The sequence below is a fragment of the Zea mays genome, chromosome 2 (genome assembly GCF_902167145.1).
Source record: "Zea mays cultivar B73 chromosome 2, Zm-B73-REFERENCE-NAM-5.0, whole genome shotgun sequence".
Classification (NCBI taxonomy): domain Eukaryota; kingdom Viridiplantae; phylum Streptophyta; class Magnoliopsida; order Poales; family Poaceae; genus Zea; species Zea mays.
The window spans coordinates 234,091,285-234,108,381 of record NC_050097.1 but is presented as its reverse complement, the minus strand read 5'-3'; the positions used below and the strand labels follow the sequence as shown (position 1 = coordinate 234,108,381).

The 17,097-nt window shown below is 42.3% G+C and overlaps 2 protein-coding genes, 1 long non-coding RNA gene and 1 pseudogene across 8 annotated transcripts; 1 reads left to right on the top strand and 3 right to left on the bottom strand.

Annotated features, from left to right (window-relative positions):
• Positions 1-1,409: 1,409 nt before the first annotated feature.
• Positions 1,410-4,918, bottom strand: LOC109944624 (beta-carotene isomerase D27, chloroplastic). Of its 4 annotated transcripts, none has more exons than XM_020549393.2 (3): positions 4,601-4,916; positions 4,163-4,234; positions 1,410-1,921 (listed from the first exon to the last, which is right to left on the bottom strand). In XM_020549393.2, exons 1-2 carry the CDS (start codon positions 4,824-4,826, stop codon positions 4,194-4,196), a joined length of 267 nt encoding a protein of 88 aa, XP_020404982.1. In that variant the 5' UTR covers positions 4,827-4,916; the 3' UTR covers positions 1,410-1,921; positions 4,163-4,193. The 4 variants fall into 4 exon arrangements, with proteins under 4 accessions (XP_020404982.1, XP_020404981.1, XP_020404979.1 ...); XM_020549392.2 differs by lacking the exon at positions 1,410-1,921 and adding an exon at positions 2,183-2,453 and having other exon boundaries at positions 4,601-4,918; XM_020549391.2 differs by lacking the exon at positions 1,410-1,921 and adding an exon at positions 2,371-2,453 and having other exon boundaries at positions 4,147-4,234.
• A 1,765-nt stretch (positions 4,919-6,683) lies between these two features.
• On the top strand, positions 6,684-10,565 carry LOC103648130 (protein Rf1, mitochondrial-like). 2 transcript variants are annotated; one of them, NR_157405.1, is made up of 4 exons: positions 6,688-9,619; positions 9,719-9,808; positions 9,928-10,022; positions 10,105-10,565. NR_157405.1 is itself a non-coding variant. In NM_001301542.2 (1 exon), exon 1 carries the CDS (start codon positions 6,757-6,759, stop codon positions 9,199-9,201), a length of 2,445 nt encoding a protein of 814 aa, NP_001288471.2. In that variant the 5' UTR covers positions 6,684-6,756; the 3' UTR covers positions 9,202-9,248. The 2 variants fall into 2 exon arrangements, 1 of the variants encoding a protein (NP_001288471.2); NM_001301542.2 differs by lacking the exons at positions 9,719-9,808; positions 9,928-10,022; positions 10,105-10,565 and having other exon boundaries at positions 6,684-9,248.
• A 1,392-nt stretch (positions 10,566-11,957) lies between these two features.
• LOC103648120 (uncharacterized) lies at positions 11,958-12,602 on the bottom strand. The gene is made up of 3 exons (XR_563265.3): positions 12,514-12,602; positions 12,359-12,413; positions 11,958-12,209 (listed from the first exon to the last, which is right to left on the bottom strand). It is a non-coding gene; the product is annotated as an uncharacterized lncRNA (long non-coding RNA).
• Positions 12,603-12,919: 317 nt separating this feature from the next.
• Positions 12,920-13,817, bottom strand: LOC103648121 (protein kinase pseudogene; annotated as a pseudogene). The gene is made up of 3 exons (XR_563266.2): positions 13,705-13,817; positions 13,453-13,596; positions 12,920-12,984 (listed from the first exon to the last, which is right to left on the bottom strand). The product of XR_563266.2 is annotated as a protein kinase pseudogene (transcript).
• Between the last annotated feature and the right edge of the window lie 3,280 nt (positions 13,818-17,097).

The window sequence follows — 17,097 nt, the reverse complement described above, 5'->3', positions numbered from 1 at the left end:
ATGGATGTCCATGTTTCGCTGTACTTTGATGAATAAAGGTTAAGACATTATGTCTGTTCGAAGTGTAATATGTTAATATAATCGTTATTTACGCTTTTATGCATTGTTCTTTTGATATATTACACTTGTAACATCAACATATGTGTGGAAATAGATCCTGGCACACATATGATATGCACCCGGCTCTGCCCCTCTGAAACCGGGTGTGACAGAAGTGGTATCAAAGGCAATGTGACCGTAGGTCGCTAGATTAGTTAGAAATGGAAAGCCCAGTCAGTCGTTCAAAACTTGATTTAATTGTCTTCATAAAAACTTACTTTATATCAAACCTCGTCTCTTTTATCTTCAACCCTTCTTATCTGATTCTTCGTCTATCAGAAGGTTCTAATGAGAAGCATTGCAAGATGATCAAGCTAGGATTGTGGAACTTGAAGCGAAGTTTGCTAGAAGAAACCTTTTCGAAGCTATCGACGATGCCCTATTCTCTGTCTTATCCCCACTCCGCAAGAAGTTTTGCTATGGATCCTTTGGATCTATTACCAGACTTCTTGGCTAGGTTGATAGGATTGTTCTTTTGTATTAAGATTTTCGACTTGATCGGTAAGGGCGATATTATATTATATTATATATTGGTTTTCTAATCCCTAATATTGCTATATAACCCTTGACTTATTATACTTTTGTTTTCTTGCCATTGTATTGCCACCCTTGCGCAATATCTACCTTGATATATTAAACCTTTGTCTCTCTACTTTTCTCCTTGATAATGCTTTCTCCCTAACTCACTTTATATCCTTGGTTGTATTATTTATCCTCACTTTAATAGTTCATGGTTATCTTATTTCACTCATGGCCACCGATAAATATGTCTTGTCTAACTCCTTGATAATTCTTACCCAACTCCTTGATGTTATAATATCTTTCTTATTCCAAACCTTGTCTCACCTTTTGTTTTGGTTGAATGAGTAGAATAGGATTGTGTTGTGCTAGTATGCTTGAGTTCATTGTCCTTTGTGTTCATGTTTGATTTGCTTCTTTGAAATGATTGTTGGTGTATTGTGTGACTTTTGTCCACAATGGCATCAGTTAGCTAGGTAAAGCCTTAGATAGATAGGTTTTCTCTGCTCTCTATAATCTGTCTTTGCTCAACCCTTTCGTCCCTTCCATTCTTCCATACCCATACAGATGGCAGACCTTGGAATGTCAACTACAAGTGATGTCACTAAATGCAAAGAATGTGGTGTGTTGGCAAGTCAAAACAACACTATAAATAAAATAGCTGATGAACAGAAATTCAAGACACAAAAGGATGCACAACCAAACCAACAGACAAGTGACCTTGGAACATGTTGTTGTTGTAAGTACTATGGAATTCCTTGTCGCCAGATCAGTACAAACGAAAGTGAAACTACAAAACAGAAGAACCATATTTTATTTTCTGGCATAAAAAGATAGATGTCTCCCCAAGAACAACTAATAGCAGAGTCTCTCATACCTAATGCACTGTCAGTTGATGAATTACAAAATATTCCAAAAAGGAAACATCACAAGGATGCCCAGCCCCAGGAAGAAACACATGAGTGTTACATTGATGGATGGACCATTACTTGCACACAGTTTCAGCCTCATGGTCGCATCAGGTCCAAGAAACGAAAAGGGAAACATGGAAAAAGTCAAGAAATAACTTCAAGAAAAGCTTGCTATCAATGTGGACGTGAAGGTCATTACTTCCGTAACTGTCCTGAGAAGAGTTCACTACAGATCACCTCCGAGATAAAGCTATCTCAGTCTTCAGACATGGAATGTGAACAAAAATGCACAGAAACTTCTACCAACACCGTAAAGACAACTCCACCATGTAACTTATCAAGTCGTGCTTGCTTTGGCTGTGGTGATACCGGCCATCTTGTTAATAGTTGTCCTAAGAAAGATGTGGAGATCAATAAGGTCCAAAAGAAAAGACAACACCCACAAACTCATGCATCAACAAAGAATAAACAACGGAAAAAGTCCATAGGAAGGATAAGTTATGCAGTGACAGGAACCATTCCGTATAATAATGCAGTAATTTTTGGAACACTAGTCATTCACACGACCATCGCCACCGTGTTGTATGATCCTCGTACAACACATTCTTTTATCAGTGCCCAGTTTGCAACAAAGTATGGTATCTAAGTGTCCCTTGAGATCAAAAATTACCATCAGTGCACCCAAAAGAAAAATGATAGTAAACTACATATGTCCAAATGTGAGTGTTAAAATCAGTGGGATAGATTTTCTAGCTGATCTTATAGTGATAGAATCAATGGGAAATGATGTGATTCTTGGAAAGAATTGGTTACAAAGAACTAAGGCAGTAATCCAACATACTAAGAGAACCATGTGTTTGGAAACCCCATCTGGAGAAAGAATAGTAGTTGAAGACAATCGACCTCCAGCTCTGATTGGTGCATCTGACAAGGAAGAATAATATGTCATTTAGCTAGAAGAAGGAGTATGTCTCACGAAGAAAAAAATGTCAAGGTGTTGCCCCTTTCAAGATTTGTAATTGTGTTAAGTGATATATGAATAAATTTGGAGAATCTCTTGCACCTATTGTGTTTTGCCTCTTTATAAGAGAATAAAGTATGGTGTCATCTGCTATATGCAAACAATGTGATGCTCTATTCTAGTTGCCCTAAAGTCCCGCTCAAGTCTTTCTCTCAATTTGTGCTCAAATAAATACTGTTGGATCAGAAAGATGATTTGGATATCATGCTCTGAAATCTATAAAGTTCAAAAGATCTCTGTTAAGGATTATAACACTTGTTAACTCTTGTTGTATGATGAAGCTATGCGGAATCGGAAATCATCCTTAACTAATCTTATATTGGAAATCAAAATGTTGTGTTCACACTTTATCTTAATGTCATACAAGCCTATTATGTAGTCTGTCTCACTAAACTCTTTTACCCTCTGACTAGATGATGGACCCTAATGGAAATCAAGTAAATGATGCCAACGACAATATTCCTACCTTAACAACTATGAACGAGAAAAATGAGTCACAGAGATATTCGATGAATGGAATGAAGAACAACAAAAGGAATAGAAAAATGTTTGGATACATGATTAGTCCACCTCAACCACAAGCAAAAGCCACGAAACACATGGATACCCAAACAGAAGAATCAAGTCAGACTCGGCTATATAAGATACAGACACCCAATCAACCCTCACCCCCTGTTGTTCAAGCAAAGTTAACTCACAAAGAACTCAAAGCAAGAGGTGTTTGCTACTACTGCAAAAATGAAGGACATGTTATTCGCGAATGCTCCAAGAAGTGTCTAGACCGACTAGAGAAGAAAGCTAACAAGCATGACCTAAGCAATAATTCAGAAGACCAACCATTTTATAAGTATGATGATGAAGGTCGCCTGATTAGTATACATTGCAGAGCGAAGTAGTAAGGAAGTTCCTTAATATTAGAAGAGTTCAATGAGAACTAAGAACCTACAAATAACCATGTATCTCCTTTGCTTTCGTGCTAACCTTCCTTAATCTCGAGGACGAGATTCTTTTAAGAGGGGTAAGTTTGTAACACCATAAAAATCATTAAATAAAAATAATATATTTAGTTATTAATGATATTTACGGTAATAAATTTTCTTTTAAATGCTTGTTATTTATTTACATTCGGAATGATTTTTTATCGCTCATAAGTGATTTTGAATATTTAATAGCATTTCTTCTTAAATAAAAATCTAAATAAATAATACAATAATTATTAGTCCAAAAATAACTATTTTATTTATAAATAATTTGGTATAATTATTATGAATTTTAGGGTTATTTAAAAATATATTTTGAATTTAGAAAAAAAAAGAAAAAAAAACTAACTAAACCCTAATCCTAACCCTAAAGCCCACTAGGGGCCCAACAAGCAAGCCGCGCGCGCCCTGCTCCCTCCCCTAGCCGCCCCCTGCTTACCCCCTCTCTCACTCACGTGTGGGCCCCACCCGCGCCCTCCTCTCATCTCATCTCTCCCTCCCTATAAAATCCGGGACTCTCTTCCACCTCGAGCTTCTCTCTTCCTACCCGAGCTCGCCACCATCTCTCTCACTCTCCTCACCGTTAGAGCCATCGCCGCCGTCCGTGGAGACTCACCGGAGTTCGTACTCACCGTCCGCGTTCCCCGACCCCTGTCCCGCTCCCTACTCGACCGACCACGCTTCCTGCTCGTCGACGTTCGTCCCTGCGCATGAGCGAGAACACAAGGTTAAAGACAATCCGTTAATTTATTTTCTAAATCATGTTTTGAATTAATTTATGTATCTTGTGAATTATTGTTGTAATATTGATGCGATTTGACGATTCACGTGTATGATTTAAGAGATTTTGAGCCAGCTGCTACAAGCGATCTCTATAATCTACATGCATCGCGTGCATGGAGTCGATCGCTTATTACATGGCGGATCGACCATTGACATGCATGTAGCACAAAGATTTGGATCGCTAGCAGCAGCCGACAACGAACGGCCATACGCAGCAGCCGGTGCTGTGTGCAGCCAGCGTGTGCAGGGCGCAACAAACAAGCGTACTGCGCGTACTGCGTACGTACCAGAAGCTTCTTGAAGGTTCCGGGACAGGTACCCGATGGCCAGCTTGTCGAACCAGTTGTCGCGGTACGTGGTGGCGGTGGCGGTGGCAGGCGGCGGCACCTGATGCGGCGTCGTCTTCCTCCTCGCGTAGCTCTGTTTCGTCGCAGAGCGTGCTGCTGCTGAGGACGACGATGCTGGTAGGGCGACGGCAGCAAGGAGCGTACAAGTGGCGGCGGCGACCTCCATGTCGAGCGATAGAGGGGAACAGAGAGAGACAGAGAAGGGGCGATAGAGAGAGGGTGCCCGCCTGCCCGGTGATATATGCAGCTCAGCCTCTACTCTACGGCGTTGTGCCTTGGCTTGGTCGTATATATCGTCAAGAGAGAGAGAGACCAAATAGCAGGGAGGCGGCATCTTCCGTGCGGCGGCCTGGGAATCAGCTAGGAAGGTTTCTGTCGTCATCTTCGTAATTAAATCCTCCATTGCAATCACATCGCGTCCTGTCAATCCACGTGGATTAAGTTGGATTGAATTCGTTTAAAACTCAAGCAAGTCAAACTTCTTCTAAATTTTTTACAATCTCATCAAATCCATATATAATAGGAATAATCGAACAAGACCTTAGAAGGTGTTTGTTTGGGATTATTATATATCCAGATTATATAATCCAACAAGTTTTAAACTAAGGGTTAGTTTGGAAACTCCATTTTCCCATGATATTTCTATTTTTCAAAGAAAAAATGAACTAATTCTCCTTATAAAAATGTGGTCCCAAACTAAACCTAAGTATTATTTTAAAAATTGTTGGATTATATAATTTAGGTAGATTAAAAATCCAAACAAACACCCCCTTAATTAGTTAGTGTGTGCTATAGGTGAACACAAGAAGTCGGGTTATTAGGGTTGGAGACTAGTGAGCGATAAGTAAAAACATGGCTAATAGTGTCGGCATCACGTTGACCGAACAAAAGACATCTGCTGCTCGCGGGAATATTTGGGGACACCACCGAAAACATGGCTGCCTGCTTGTTAGGTCTATAACAGGAATTGGATAATGATCCCCGTCAGTAGTCTAGGCGACTTTCAGAGGGGTAGGTTTTGTAACACCATAAAAATCATTAAATAAAAACAATACATTTAGTTATTAATGACATTTACGGTAATAAATTTTCTTTTAAATGCTTGTTATTTATTTACATTCGGAATGATTTTTTTATTGCTCATAAGTGATTTTGAATATTTAATAGTATTTCTTCTTAAATAAAAATCCAAATAAATAATATAATAATTATTAGTCTAAAAATAAATATTTTATTTATAAATAATTTTGGTATAGTTATTATGAATTTTAGGGTTATTTAAAAATATATTTTAAATTTAGAAAAAGAAATTAAAAAAAGAAAAAAAACTAACTAAACCCTAACCCTAAAGCCCACTAGGGGCTCAACAAGCAAGCCACGCGCGCCCTACTCCCTCCCCTAGCCGCTGCCACCTGCTTACCCATCTCTCTCACTCACGTGTGGGCCCCACCCGCGCCCTCCTCTCATCTCCTCCATATTTTAAACTAAGGGTTAGTTTGGGAACTCTATTTTCCTATGAGATTTCTATTTTTTAAAGAAAAATAAACTAATTTTCTTTAAAAAATTTGGTTCCCAAACTAGACCTAAGTGTTATTTTAAAAATTATTAGACTATATAATTTAGGTAGATTAAAAATCCAAACAAACACCCCCTTAATTAGTTAGTGTGTGCTAGTATAGGTGAACACAAGAAGCCGGGTTAGGCCCTGTTCGTTTGTATCGGATTACACCCGGAATCGTTCCGTCTAAACAAAGTTTATATAAATTAGAGAAGCAATCTGGTTAGGAATTATTCCGACTCATTAATCCGGTGGAAACGAACAAGGCCTTGGGTTGAAGACTAAATGACTAATGAGCGATAAGATCACGTTGATCACAATTTAGCTATGGGACGGACGATGGCGAGCGGGACCGAACAAAAGGCATGAGGCATCTGCTCCTCGCGGGAATATTTGGGGACACCACAAAAACATGACTGCCTGCTTGTTAGGTCTATAACAGGAATTGGATGATGATCCCCGTACGAACAACGCACGCAACGAGGGAGGGAGGGAGGAACTCGGACGCCCAAAAAATCCCCCCACCCCCAGCGCGGCAATGCCGTCATGTGCCCGCATCTCCTCCGCCGTCTCCACCGCCGCCGCATCCTCCTCCTCGCCGCCGCCGCATCCTCCTCGCTGCCGCCGCCTCGCCGCCGCCACGGCGCGCGTGCGGGAGGGGACGCTCCGCCCTGAGGAAGCACACGACCTGCTCGACGAGTTGCAGCGTCGAGGCACGCCCGTTCTCGAGCGCGATCTGAACGGCTTCCTCGCGGCGCTCGCGCGTGCGCCGTCCTCCGCCGCCTGCAGGAGTGGCCCTGCCCTCGCCGTCGCGCTCTTCAACCGCGCGGCGTCTCGGGCTCAAGGACCGCGGGTGCTGTCCCCCACATCCTACACCTACGCCATCCTCATGGACTGCTGCACCCGCGCGCACCGCCCAGAGCTAGCGCTGGCCTTCTTCGGCCAGCTCCTCAGGACAGGCTTGCGCGTCGATATCATCATCGCTAACCACCTTCTCAAGGGCTTTTGTGAAGCGAAGCGGACAGACGAGGCTTTGGACATCCTTCTCCACAGAACGCCTGAGTTGGGCTGTGTGCCCGATGTTTCCTCGTACAACATACTTCTGAAGAGCCTCTGCAACCAAGGAAAGAGTGGCCAGGCAGATGATTTGCTACGGATGATGGCTGAAGGGGGAGCTGTCTGCTCGCCCGACGTGGTTGCCTACACTACAGTAATCGACGGCTTCTTTAAGGAGGGTGACGTAAATAAAGCATGTGATCTATTCAAAGAAATGGTACAGCGGGGCATTCCACCTGATTTTGTGACTTATAGCTCTGTGGTTCATGCCCTGTGTAAGGCAAGAGCAATGGACAAGGCAGAGGCTTTCCTTCGACAAATGGTCAATAAAGGTGTTCTGCCAAATAACTGGACATATAATAACTTGATATATGGATACTCCTCCACAGGACAGTGGAAGGAGGCAGTTAGGGTATTTAAAGAAATGAGAAGACACAACATCTTACTAGATGTTGTTAATTTGAACACGTTGATGGGTTCCCTTTGCAAGTATGGAAAAATCAAGGAAGCTAGAGATGTTTTTGACACAATGGCAATGAAGGGCCAAAATCCTAATGTTTTCTCCTACACCATTATGCTCAACGGGTACGCTACTAAAGGATGTCTAGTTGATATGACAGATCTCTTCGATTTGATGCTAGGTGACGGTATTGCACCTGACATTTATACTTTTAATGTGCTGATCAAGGCATATGCAAACTGTGGAATGCTAGATAAGGCTATGATCATCTTCAATGAAATGAGAGACCATGGAGTGAAACCTAATGTGGTAACCTATAGGACAGTGATTGCTGCCCTCTGCAGAATCGGTAAGATGGATGATGCTATGGAAAAATTTAATCAGATGATTGATCAAGGAGTAGCACCTGATAAATATGCATACAATTGCCTGATTCAAGGTTTTTGTACTCATGGTAGTTTACTGAAAGCCAAGGAATTGATTTCGGAAATAATGAATAATGGCATGCATCTTGACATTGTTTTCTTCAGTTCGATAATTAACAACCTTTGCAAACTGGGAAGGGTAATGGACGCACAAAATATATTTGACTTAACTGTAAATGTTGGTCTGCATCCTGATGATGTGGTGTATAGTATGCTGATGGATGGGTACTGTCTTGTTGGCAAGATGGAGAAAGCATTAAGAGTATTTGATGCTATGGTGTCAGCTGGCATTGAACCAAACGTTGTAGTGTATTGTACACTTGTTAATGGCTATTGTAAAATTGGAAGGATTGATGAAGGATTGAGTCTTTTCAGAGAAATGCTGCAAAGGGGAATAAAGCCTTCAACTATTTTATACAGCATCATAATTGATGGGTTATTTCAGGCCGGGAGAACAGTTCCTGCAAAGGTGAAATTCCATGAAATGACAGAAAGTGGTATCGCTATGGACATATGTACATACAACATAGTTCTTCGTGGACTTTTTAAAAATAGATGCTTTGATGAAGCAATCTTTCTTTTCAAAGAATTACGTGCAATGAATGTAAAGATCGATATCATAACTCTCAATACCATGATAGCTGGAATGTTTCAAACCAGGAGAGTTGAAGAAGCTAAGGATCTGTTTGCTTCTATCTCGAGAAGTGGGCTGGTGCCTTGTGTTGTGACTTACAGTATAATGATCACAAATCTTATAAAAGAAGGATTGGTGGAAGAGGCAGAAGATATGTTTTCATCCATGCAGAATGCTGGCTGTGAGCCAGATTCTCGATTGCTGAATCATGTAGTCAGGGAATTACTAAAGAAAAATGAAATAGTCAGGGCTGGAGCTTACCTGTCCAAGATTGACGAGAGGAATTTCTCACTTGAACATTTAACCACAATGTTGCTGGTCGATCTCTTCTCAAGCAAAGGAACTTGTAGGGAACACATAAGATTTCTCCCTGCAAAGTATCATTTTCTTGCAGAGGCCAGTCCGTGATTGATATATTGATTTTTTTTTGGAATCAGTCCTTGCACGCACCTGTCACAGTTAAACTAGTATATGATCTTAACTAAAACCATTGGTTTACTTCATGTTCATGTTTTCTCGGAAGATTTTCTTCTCATTTGACCTGCTTGATATGCAGATGTTCATTTACTTTTGATCTAATATATGCAGAGCGTTTTATGTTTTTCGAAGCATATTCGTTCCGGTGCTGATGTAGCTATGTGCTCTCCGTGCACAACTGATGTGCGATTCTCTCTTGTAGCATGTTTTATCATGTCTGTTAACACAGCCGATGTTGCATTTATGAGGAATGACGTTATAACTGCTGAATTGTGATGAAGAATAATGTAGCATGCTGAATCCTGTTTTGGCCCCTGGCCGAGCCGCCCAGTTCGTCATGACCAGCAGGGTAATGTTCATCTACATGTCTAGTTTGCTCATCTTGTCTTTGAGAAGGGACACCCTTAGCTGTTTACATTAACAAATAGATAACGTTCTTCCTCATTAGGCAGTTTGGCCTAATGCTGTGGCTTGTAAGGGCAAAGTGGATACCCTGCTGCTGGGTAGTACTAGTATATTGCTGTTCAAACCTGCAAATGTAAGTTTTAAACAAACCTGCCATTTCTATCTACTGTACTATGCACGTGCACTTGAAACATATAACTTTCATTCATGATCAGTTAGCATATAAGTATATGCATTAATGATTATCAGCAGCAGCAGGTTTTTCTCAGGTGTTAAGTATATGTGGCGGCGATGGTAGCCTTGATCAGGGTTTCCAGCTCGTCGTTCCCGCGGATCGCCAGCTGAAGGTATCGTACAAAACCGATTTTTTTTCCCACTCCCGCTCAACATTTAAAACTGTTTTTTTCCCACTCCGCTCATCATAAGCAGAGAAGCATATGGTGGCCATGGCTATGCTATTTAGGAACAGAAGGCAAAAACAGAGAGGGAAATTGAACAAGGAATAAACAAGAGATTGTATAGGAAGCTTGATACGAAATGGAAGCAGAGCATTGTGGTCAGACCAGCACCATCTCTAAGGGAGAACAAAGAGAAGGCAAGCAGAGCCTGTGCACGTATTAGTTGGTTCAGTTGTGCGGTTGCTCTTTTTGGCTCTTATCTTCGAAATGCACAGTTGCTGCATTAGTAGCAGCTAGTAGTATCTGTGATTCAGAAATCTAAAAGTTGTGACTTGTGAGGCAGCCTGCTGCCTTGTTCATGTAGAATGAACCTTGTGTAGATGAGTTGCAAGGTGTGAGTGTTCCATATATTATTGTAGGATGAGTTAGAATCCTGAATGTCAAGTGCTTATTACGTGGATGCAAAATGCAAATAAATAAAGTGATGCAGACCACGGCGCTGCTCATACACAACTATAGGTAATTACACGGTATCTACCTTGACATAGTAAGAGAGGGTACCCTAGTTTCGAGGTACCGGCATTATTTATTAGAATCACTGAGAGACTAGTCGTTTTAATGGGCCACCCATTCAAAAAAACCTAGTGAAAGAGAGGGAACAAAAATAATTATTTTATAGCCTTCAGCCATTCAAAATTATCAGTATATATATTAATAATAACTATCCTCTATAAATTAAACATAAAGAAACACGAAACTGTAGTAGTTAAGGCACAATACTATAGACCTTATGACCTGTGTTTGACTAACCAATGTTCTTTATTTTTTTACTAGTTATATGTCACTTAGGTGCTTTATTTTTTTACTAGTTATCCGATGATTCATAAATGGTTTGCTTAAATGGTTTTACTTAGGTGCTTTTGATATAATCATGTACTTATGTTTAATTGGGAATTTTGGGATACACTTACAACTAGTAAGTCAGGCGTTGTTAATAAAATATTGACCTACTAAAATACTTACCGCTTATCCATATCCTACCTTGTTGACTTTGCATTATTCTTTCCACTTGCTGAGCCCCAACCATAAGTGAGCTCACCCCTTGCTAATATTTTGATCAGAGGGTGATGATGAAGACATTGCAGATGATATCGACGAGTACTAAGTCTAACGATGCGCGAGTCACATTTCTATGGAAGAGTGTCCATGTTTAATTCTGCCGTACTTTGATAATTATACTTGTTAAGATACTTTGATCTGGATGATGTAATAAAGTTACTCTACTCCCTTTATCTTTTGATATATTACACTTGTGACGTTATCATATATATATGAAAAATAGATCATGGCACACATATACTATGTATTCGGTTTTGCCCCAAAACCGGGTGTGACAAAAATGCAAATAAATAATGTGATGCAGACCACGACCCTACTTAGTTCTTCAGTACGCGACTATAGGTAATCACACAGGTATCTACCTTGACACAGTAGGAGAGGGTACCCCAGTTTGAGGTACCGACATTATTTATTAGAATTACTGAGAGATTAGTTGTTTTAATGGGTCAGCCATTCAAAAAAACCTAGTGAAAGAGAGCGAACAAAATCAGTCATTTTATAGCCTTCGGCCATTCAAAATTATTAGTATATATATTAATAATAATTGTCCTCTATAAATTAAACATAAAGAAACACGAACTGTAGTAGTTAAGGCACAATACTATAGCCGCGGGGAGCAGGTGTTGGTGCTAGTATTTGATCTTAGGATCTTTACGATACGTGGGGCGCCCTCACTTGCTCAGTTCCACGTCAGTAGTGACCGAGCGGGAGCCCAGCACACATCCCGACCCTTTCCCCCTCCACTTCTTCCTCTTGCGGTCGTTACACATGTAATTTCACATATGCTACTATCTTTTACTTCATGTTATGTTATATTCACAACATCTTTATGACACAGCTAGGATGGTAAATTACAAACGATTCATGAATTCCTCTAACCAAATGCACGCGGCTTGAACTTGAAAGGACCGAGCTGAAGATTCGTCGGTTAGTTATCACTAATCTCCTCTCCTTACATTACATTGGCTCCTGGAAGTAAGGATGATTTAGTGCTTCATCTACACTTAGTCGATCCTCCTGCAAGATAGGATAAGTATTTACTGGAATAGGAACACAAGGAAAAAAGAACTGTAAAAATAAGATTGAGAACCATGTCAGGATGCCACTATTCTCATCTTAACTACAGAAATTAAATAGTTCTATGGAACAGGGTTCAAGAAACTTACAGGATGCCACACAAGTAGCTGGCGTGCAAGTCGCAACGCCCATAAATTAGGAAAACTGGAAACATAAGCAATGATGAAGCTATTAGATATGAAAATGGTGATGATCCAAGCATTCTGGGGACAATGAAGATGTGGACAAGAAAAGAAACACCAACCCAATCTTGAGAGGATCTCTGATCTTCACTTGATGTGCAAATGATTCTTCAGAGCATTTCCAAGAAGCTAACCCAAATTGACCCTTTAAAGTAAAAAGAATTACAACATCAACTGTCACGGACATGAAACCTCTCCTACATACCAGGGCAGATATTTAATTAGGGCTTCAGGGGGTCATCGTTCAATGTTAAGGTAAGGAGCACCAAAATATGTTTTTTCTTCCAAGAAAATACGTCCTTTTTGCACCATATGAACTACATTGTGGAAATGAAACTACGCAATAATGTGGACTTATCTTACATTTTTTACAATAAGAGAAACATTGATGGTGCACATGAATATACATTAGAATTATAAGATGCAGTGATAAGCAGATAATAAAGTTGCTGACCTGTTCTAGGCTACCACTGCCATGATGTTGCGAGGAAATCCCTGGGACTAAAATGCACAACTCCATGTATGACCTCAACCTAACATCATAACAGGAAACCAAGGAAAACTATGGCAGTCATTTTCTCTCTAGAATACTCTAAACATTCATACTGCAGGCCTATCTGGAACACCTCACTTCCTAATTTCATTTAATATAGCCAATTGACTATGATGGTTAGAGAGGACTTAGGACCAGATAATGCTACATTATGTCATATCAACATAGCAAATATCAATGTGTGAGGTTGCTTCTTGCCTATGTATAACAAGAGCACCAAAAATTTAAGTGTTTTGTTCGCCTAAAAAAGAAGGCAGTAGATTTATGATATTCATCAGTACCAATAATTTGGGATACCCCAAGAACCATAGGGGAAATTGTAGTTCATAATACTTAATTAAAACTGGAATTTCTGTGATGCTCTCAAGTTTGCTAATAGAACAAGAACTGCAAATTGTATTAGCTTTGCTAATCCAGACTTCACGGAGAAATTTAAACATTGTCTCACTTGTATGCAAGCTCCTTTGTTTGTTCACTCCACCCTCCGAGATGTTGATCCATTAAAATACGTGTACGGTCACTTATCTGAAAAACATGGGGAGAACCCATCATCAACTCTAGCATGACAACTCCAACGCTCCAGATGTCATACCTGTGCATAGTTAAACAACAAATTCCGTGAATCACAGTGCAGCTGTATGTCAAACACAGTGGCACATACCAGAATTCGTAGAAGAGAAATGGGAAAAAAGAGACATACTTAAGCCTTGCACTTCTTGATCCTTGAAACCAGTTTGAATTAAGGAGTGCCTCTGGAGGAGTGTACTCAAATGTCTGTTCAGATCTGGAGTTGCAGTACAATTGAATTAGAATGGAACAAAACAAGTCAAAGTAGTGCCATGCAACCCATGTCTAATGTCACTTGAAGAAAAAACATATCAGAAAAATGTAAAAAACTCGACCGGAGAGGGAAAGTCTGTCCTCCCGGTATTATATTAAGAAGAGACTGAGACATGGTCCTGGTCGAGAAAATCCCCTAAACCCTGACCCCGTCACTAGCGGGACGTCACCGCCCACTCTTCAACGGCCCAGCCGTAGGGTGGCACGCAGGACGTAACCAGGGAGTGGAGCGAGGGGATTTTTTTAACCAAGACCGAAATTCATCCCCGAGGGGAATCGAACCCGGGGAAAGGAAAGCATTCTTTTATACACTGGCACATGTTGTTAGATTAAAAAATGTTAGACAAATACTGTTTCAGTTAGTTTAGCTGGCCTTAATTCTCAATCATTTGAGTACAAAAGCAGCCAGTCTACCCCTGCTGACATTGTTCCTAACATGTCGGCCATACCCTCTTGTGTTCTGGAATTATCGACGGACATGGTAAGAGAAGAAGTAGCACTCCATCGAGCCTTATTTGTTACTATTATTGGAACCAGACTTGTTGTTCTCGGCTCGGATGTGCTGGAGGAAGTGGCCCGTCGCTATTGCCTCAATATTGATGACATGTCTATTCATCAAACCATGCCGGAAGACTTCCTTCTGTTCTCACCAACTAGTGAATGTATGGTGCGTGCACTAGCCTAGATGAGTGATGCAAGGAGACTCAAGTATTTATCTTGGTTCGGGCAAGGGAAGGCCCTACTTCCCGTGGAGGGGGATGAGACATATTTCCTGCACCTAAGTGCTTGCAGTAGGGAGTACAAGCCGGTCGGGATAGGGATGGATCCCAACTTCCCTAGGGTTGATTGAGGCAAGTGTCAATATCATTGTGGAGGAGAACCGTGAAGTGTTCGCCCGCCTTCCTGAAGCCCCTAGACGCCTATATTTATTGTCTCAAGGAGGGCCTCCAGGACCACCAGGATTTGTCGCGTAGGGGAGAGGAGGTGTGACCAAGCCCCATGTAGCCGGTACAGTCTGTGGTATGGCCCTTTTACTCGTTGTTGACTTATGCCGTGAGGGGATGTCTGGTTCCTGTATTTGCATCTTTAACTACGTAGGGCGCTGAGGCCAGAGCCGGGGCTCGGTCATGTACCCAAGCCTGTCTGTTGGGGAAACTGTCCCAGTAATAGTGGTTGAAGCAGTGGTGAGTATGGCGAAAAGCTCTTGGTAATACGTCAGCTCTGCTGTTTCTGGTGACGTAGGACGCTCCTTCGTTGGTATTATCGAGGCTGAAGCCATGCTCGGGTGAGGCGGAAGTTTTCCTGAGGCCGATGCTGAGCCTGCTCCGGGGCTCGCAACTGTGCATGACACAGTTGAAGGAATGGCCTTCTGCGGGATTCGCGGAGGGCAGGAAGCCGATGCCAGGATCGGGCGAGGCGAAGTTTGTTCCGAGGCTAAACCGGCCTCGGGCGAGGCGTAGTTTCTTCCCGAGGTCCAGACGGTGTGTGGGGGGGCAGTAACCGTTATTCTCGGCACGCGCCATCGTAGCTGGTGAAAGTGGACAGGATCACGGTCTTGTTGCTGCTGTTCGCCTGTGATATCGCGTGGGGTAGGTATGCACATTGAATGCTCATGCCCCCTGCGGCCTTGGGATGAGGCTTGGCTCGGGGTTGTCTTGCTCGCCGAGATGGGTTCGGGCGAGGCGGAAACGACAATTTCGTGGAGAGGGGACCTCGGGTGGGACGAGAATTTCTCCGAGTATGTCCCTCGTTCGAGGGCAGGCTCGGGCGAGGCGGAGTTTTGAGTGACTGCTGAGCGGAGCCTCGGGCGAATCGTGGTTTACACTCTCTTGACCTCGGGGAATGTGTCTAATGGTAGCCCCTGGGGTTAAGTGTGTTTTAGTGGCGTAATCTAAATACCCCTAATTACGATACCTGACAACTAGCAAAGCAAATATACAAAGTAAATGCGGAAAATAAAGTAGGGACAAGAAGACTCCTCTAATTTTTTCTGAGGTATCGAAGAGTCGGTGCTCTCCAGTAGTCCTCGTTGAAGCACCCGCGCAAGGATATTGCTCCCTCTTGGTCCTCACAAGAACCAAATGCTCACTATGAGATGATTATTTGCCTCTTCAGTGCGGTGGATCCCTTACGACCGCGTACAACCATTGAGTCGGGTCACCAACAAATCCTCCGGGGTGATCACCGAACTCCAATCGCCACTAAGCCGTCTAGGTGATACTGATCAACAAGAGTAATAAGCCATAAACTTTCACTTCACCAAGAGAAGCCTAATGCATGCGATGTGTGCTCTAGGTGGCTCTCATGCGTACTAATGAGGTCCTAACATGTGATTATGATTTTGCTAATCACCTCGCTAAGCTTCGTGGACTTGCAATGCTCTAGCAATAAATTCTAGGTTGTTAGAGGCGACAAGACACTTAATATGGCTAGTGGAGGGTATAAATACCCCACCCCACCAAAACTAATCGTTGCACAACTGTGCTGCGCACGGACGCAGCAGATAGTCCGATGTGCCACCGGTGCGCCGGCTGTGCACTCCCAACGGCTAGTTCTGACAATTAGCCGTTGCTGTGGAGTTGCACATGGTTTGATGAATCACTCCATCCAAAATAAGGTGGTGCATCATGAATCCATTCATCAAATTTGGTGGGATGACCTCATTTCTCATATTAGTATTAACTAACTAACTATGAGGAATGCGATGATGATGGATCAATTCATTTATTACACAAACTAAATAAAAAGTGAGGAGCGAGAAGATGATGGACTCGCTCATTTGTAGGGATGCTGTGAAGTGTTTGTTTTGTTGTCTGCTTAACTCCACGTTCTGAATGATATCCAGACGCGATCACCTGGCGAGCCTTTTTATTTAGCCCAGTCAATATCTCACCATGACAAGTTTTGGGGGCGAGACAAATTGGGCCTGCTAATTATCACAGCCCAGTAAAAGCGCACACCACCAATGCACAAAAATCGAACCCCCCCCCGTGTGCTTTCTAGTTTCTCTCCTGTCTCCTCGTATAAACCCTTGCCCGGGAGACGGAAAACCCCAACGCCGGCAAGAACCGCCCCGCGCAAGCAATCGCTTGCTCGTCGCGCTCGAATCCCGTAAGCCCCTAGCCCAGCTCCTACTGGAACCTGCGCGTCGCTGTCCTTCCGCGCGGTTTCTCGCAAAGCTCCGGTCGTTTTCTTTGTCGGCTTTCTTGAAGCAGCCGCGTTGCGGGGTTTTCGTGTCGTTTTCTAGGCGCGT

Coding starts and splice junctions, on each gene's coding strand:
- LOC109944624 (XM_020549392.2), bottom strand. CDS start 4,826: ATGGAGGTCGCCGCCGCCACTTGTACGCTCCTTGCTGCCGTCGCCCTA. Junction 4,235..4,600: donor GAACCTTCAAGAAGCTTCTG/GTACGTACGCAG, acceptor GCTCATGCGCAG/GGACGAACGTCGACGAGCAG.
- LOC103648130 (NM_001301542.2), top strand. CDS start 6,757: ATGCCGTCATGTGCCCGCATCTCCTCCGCCGTCTCCACCGCCGCCGCA.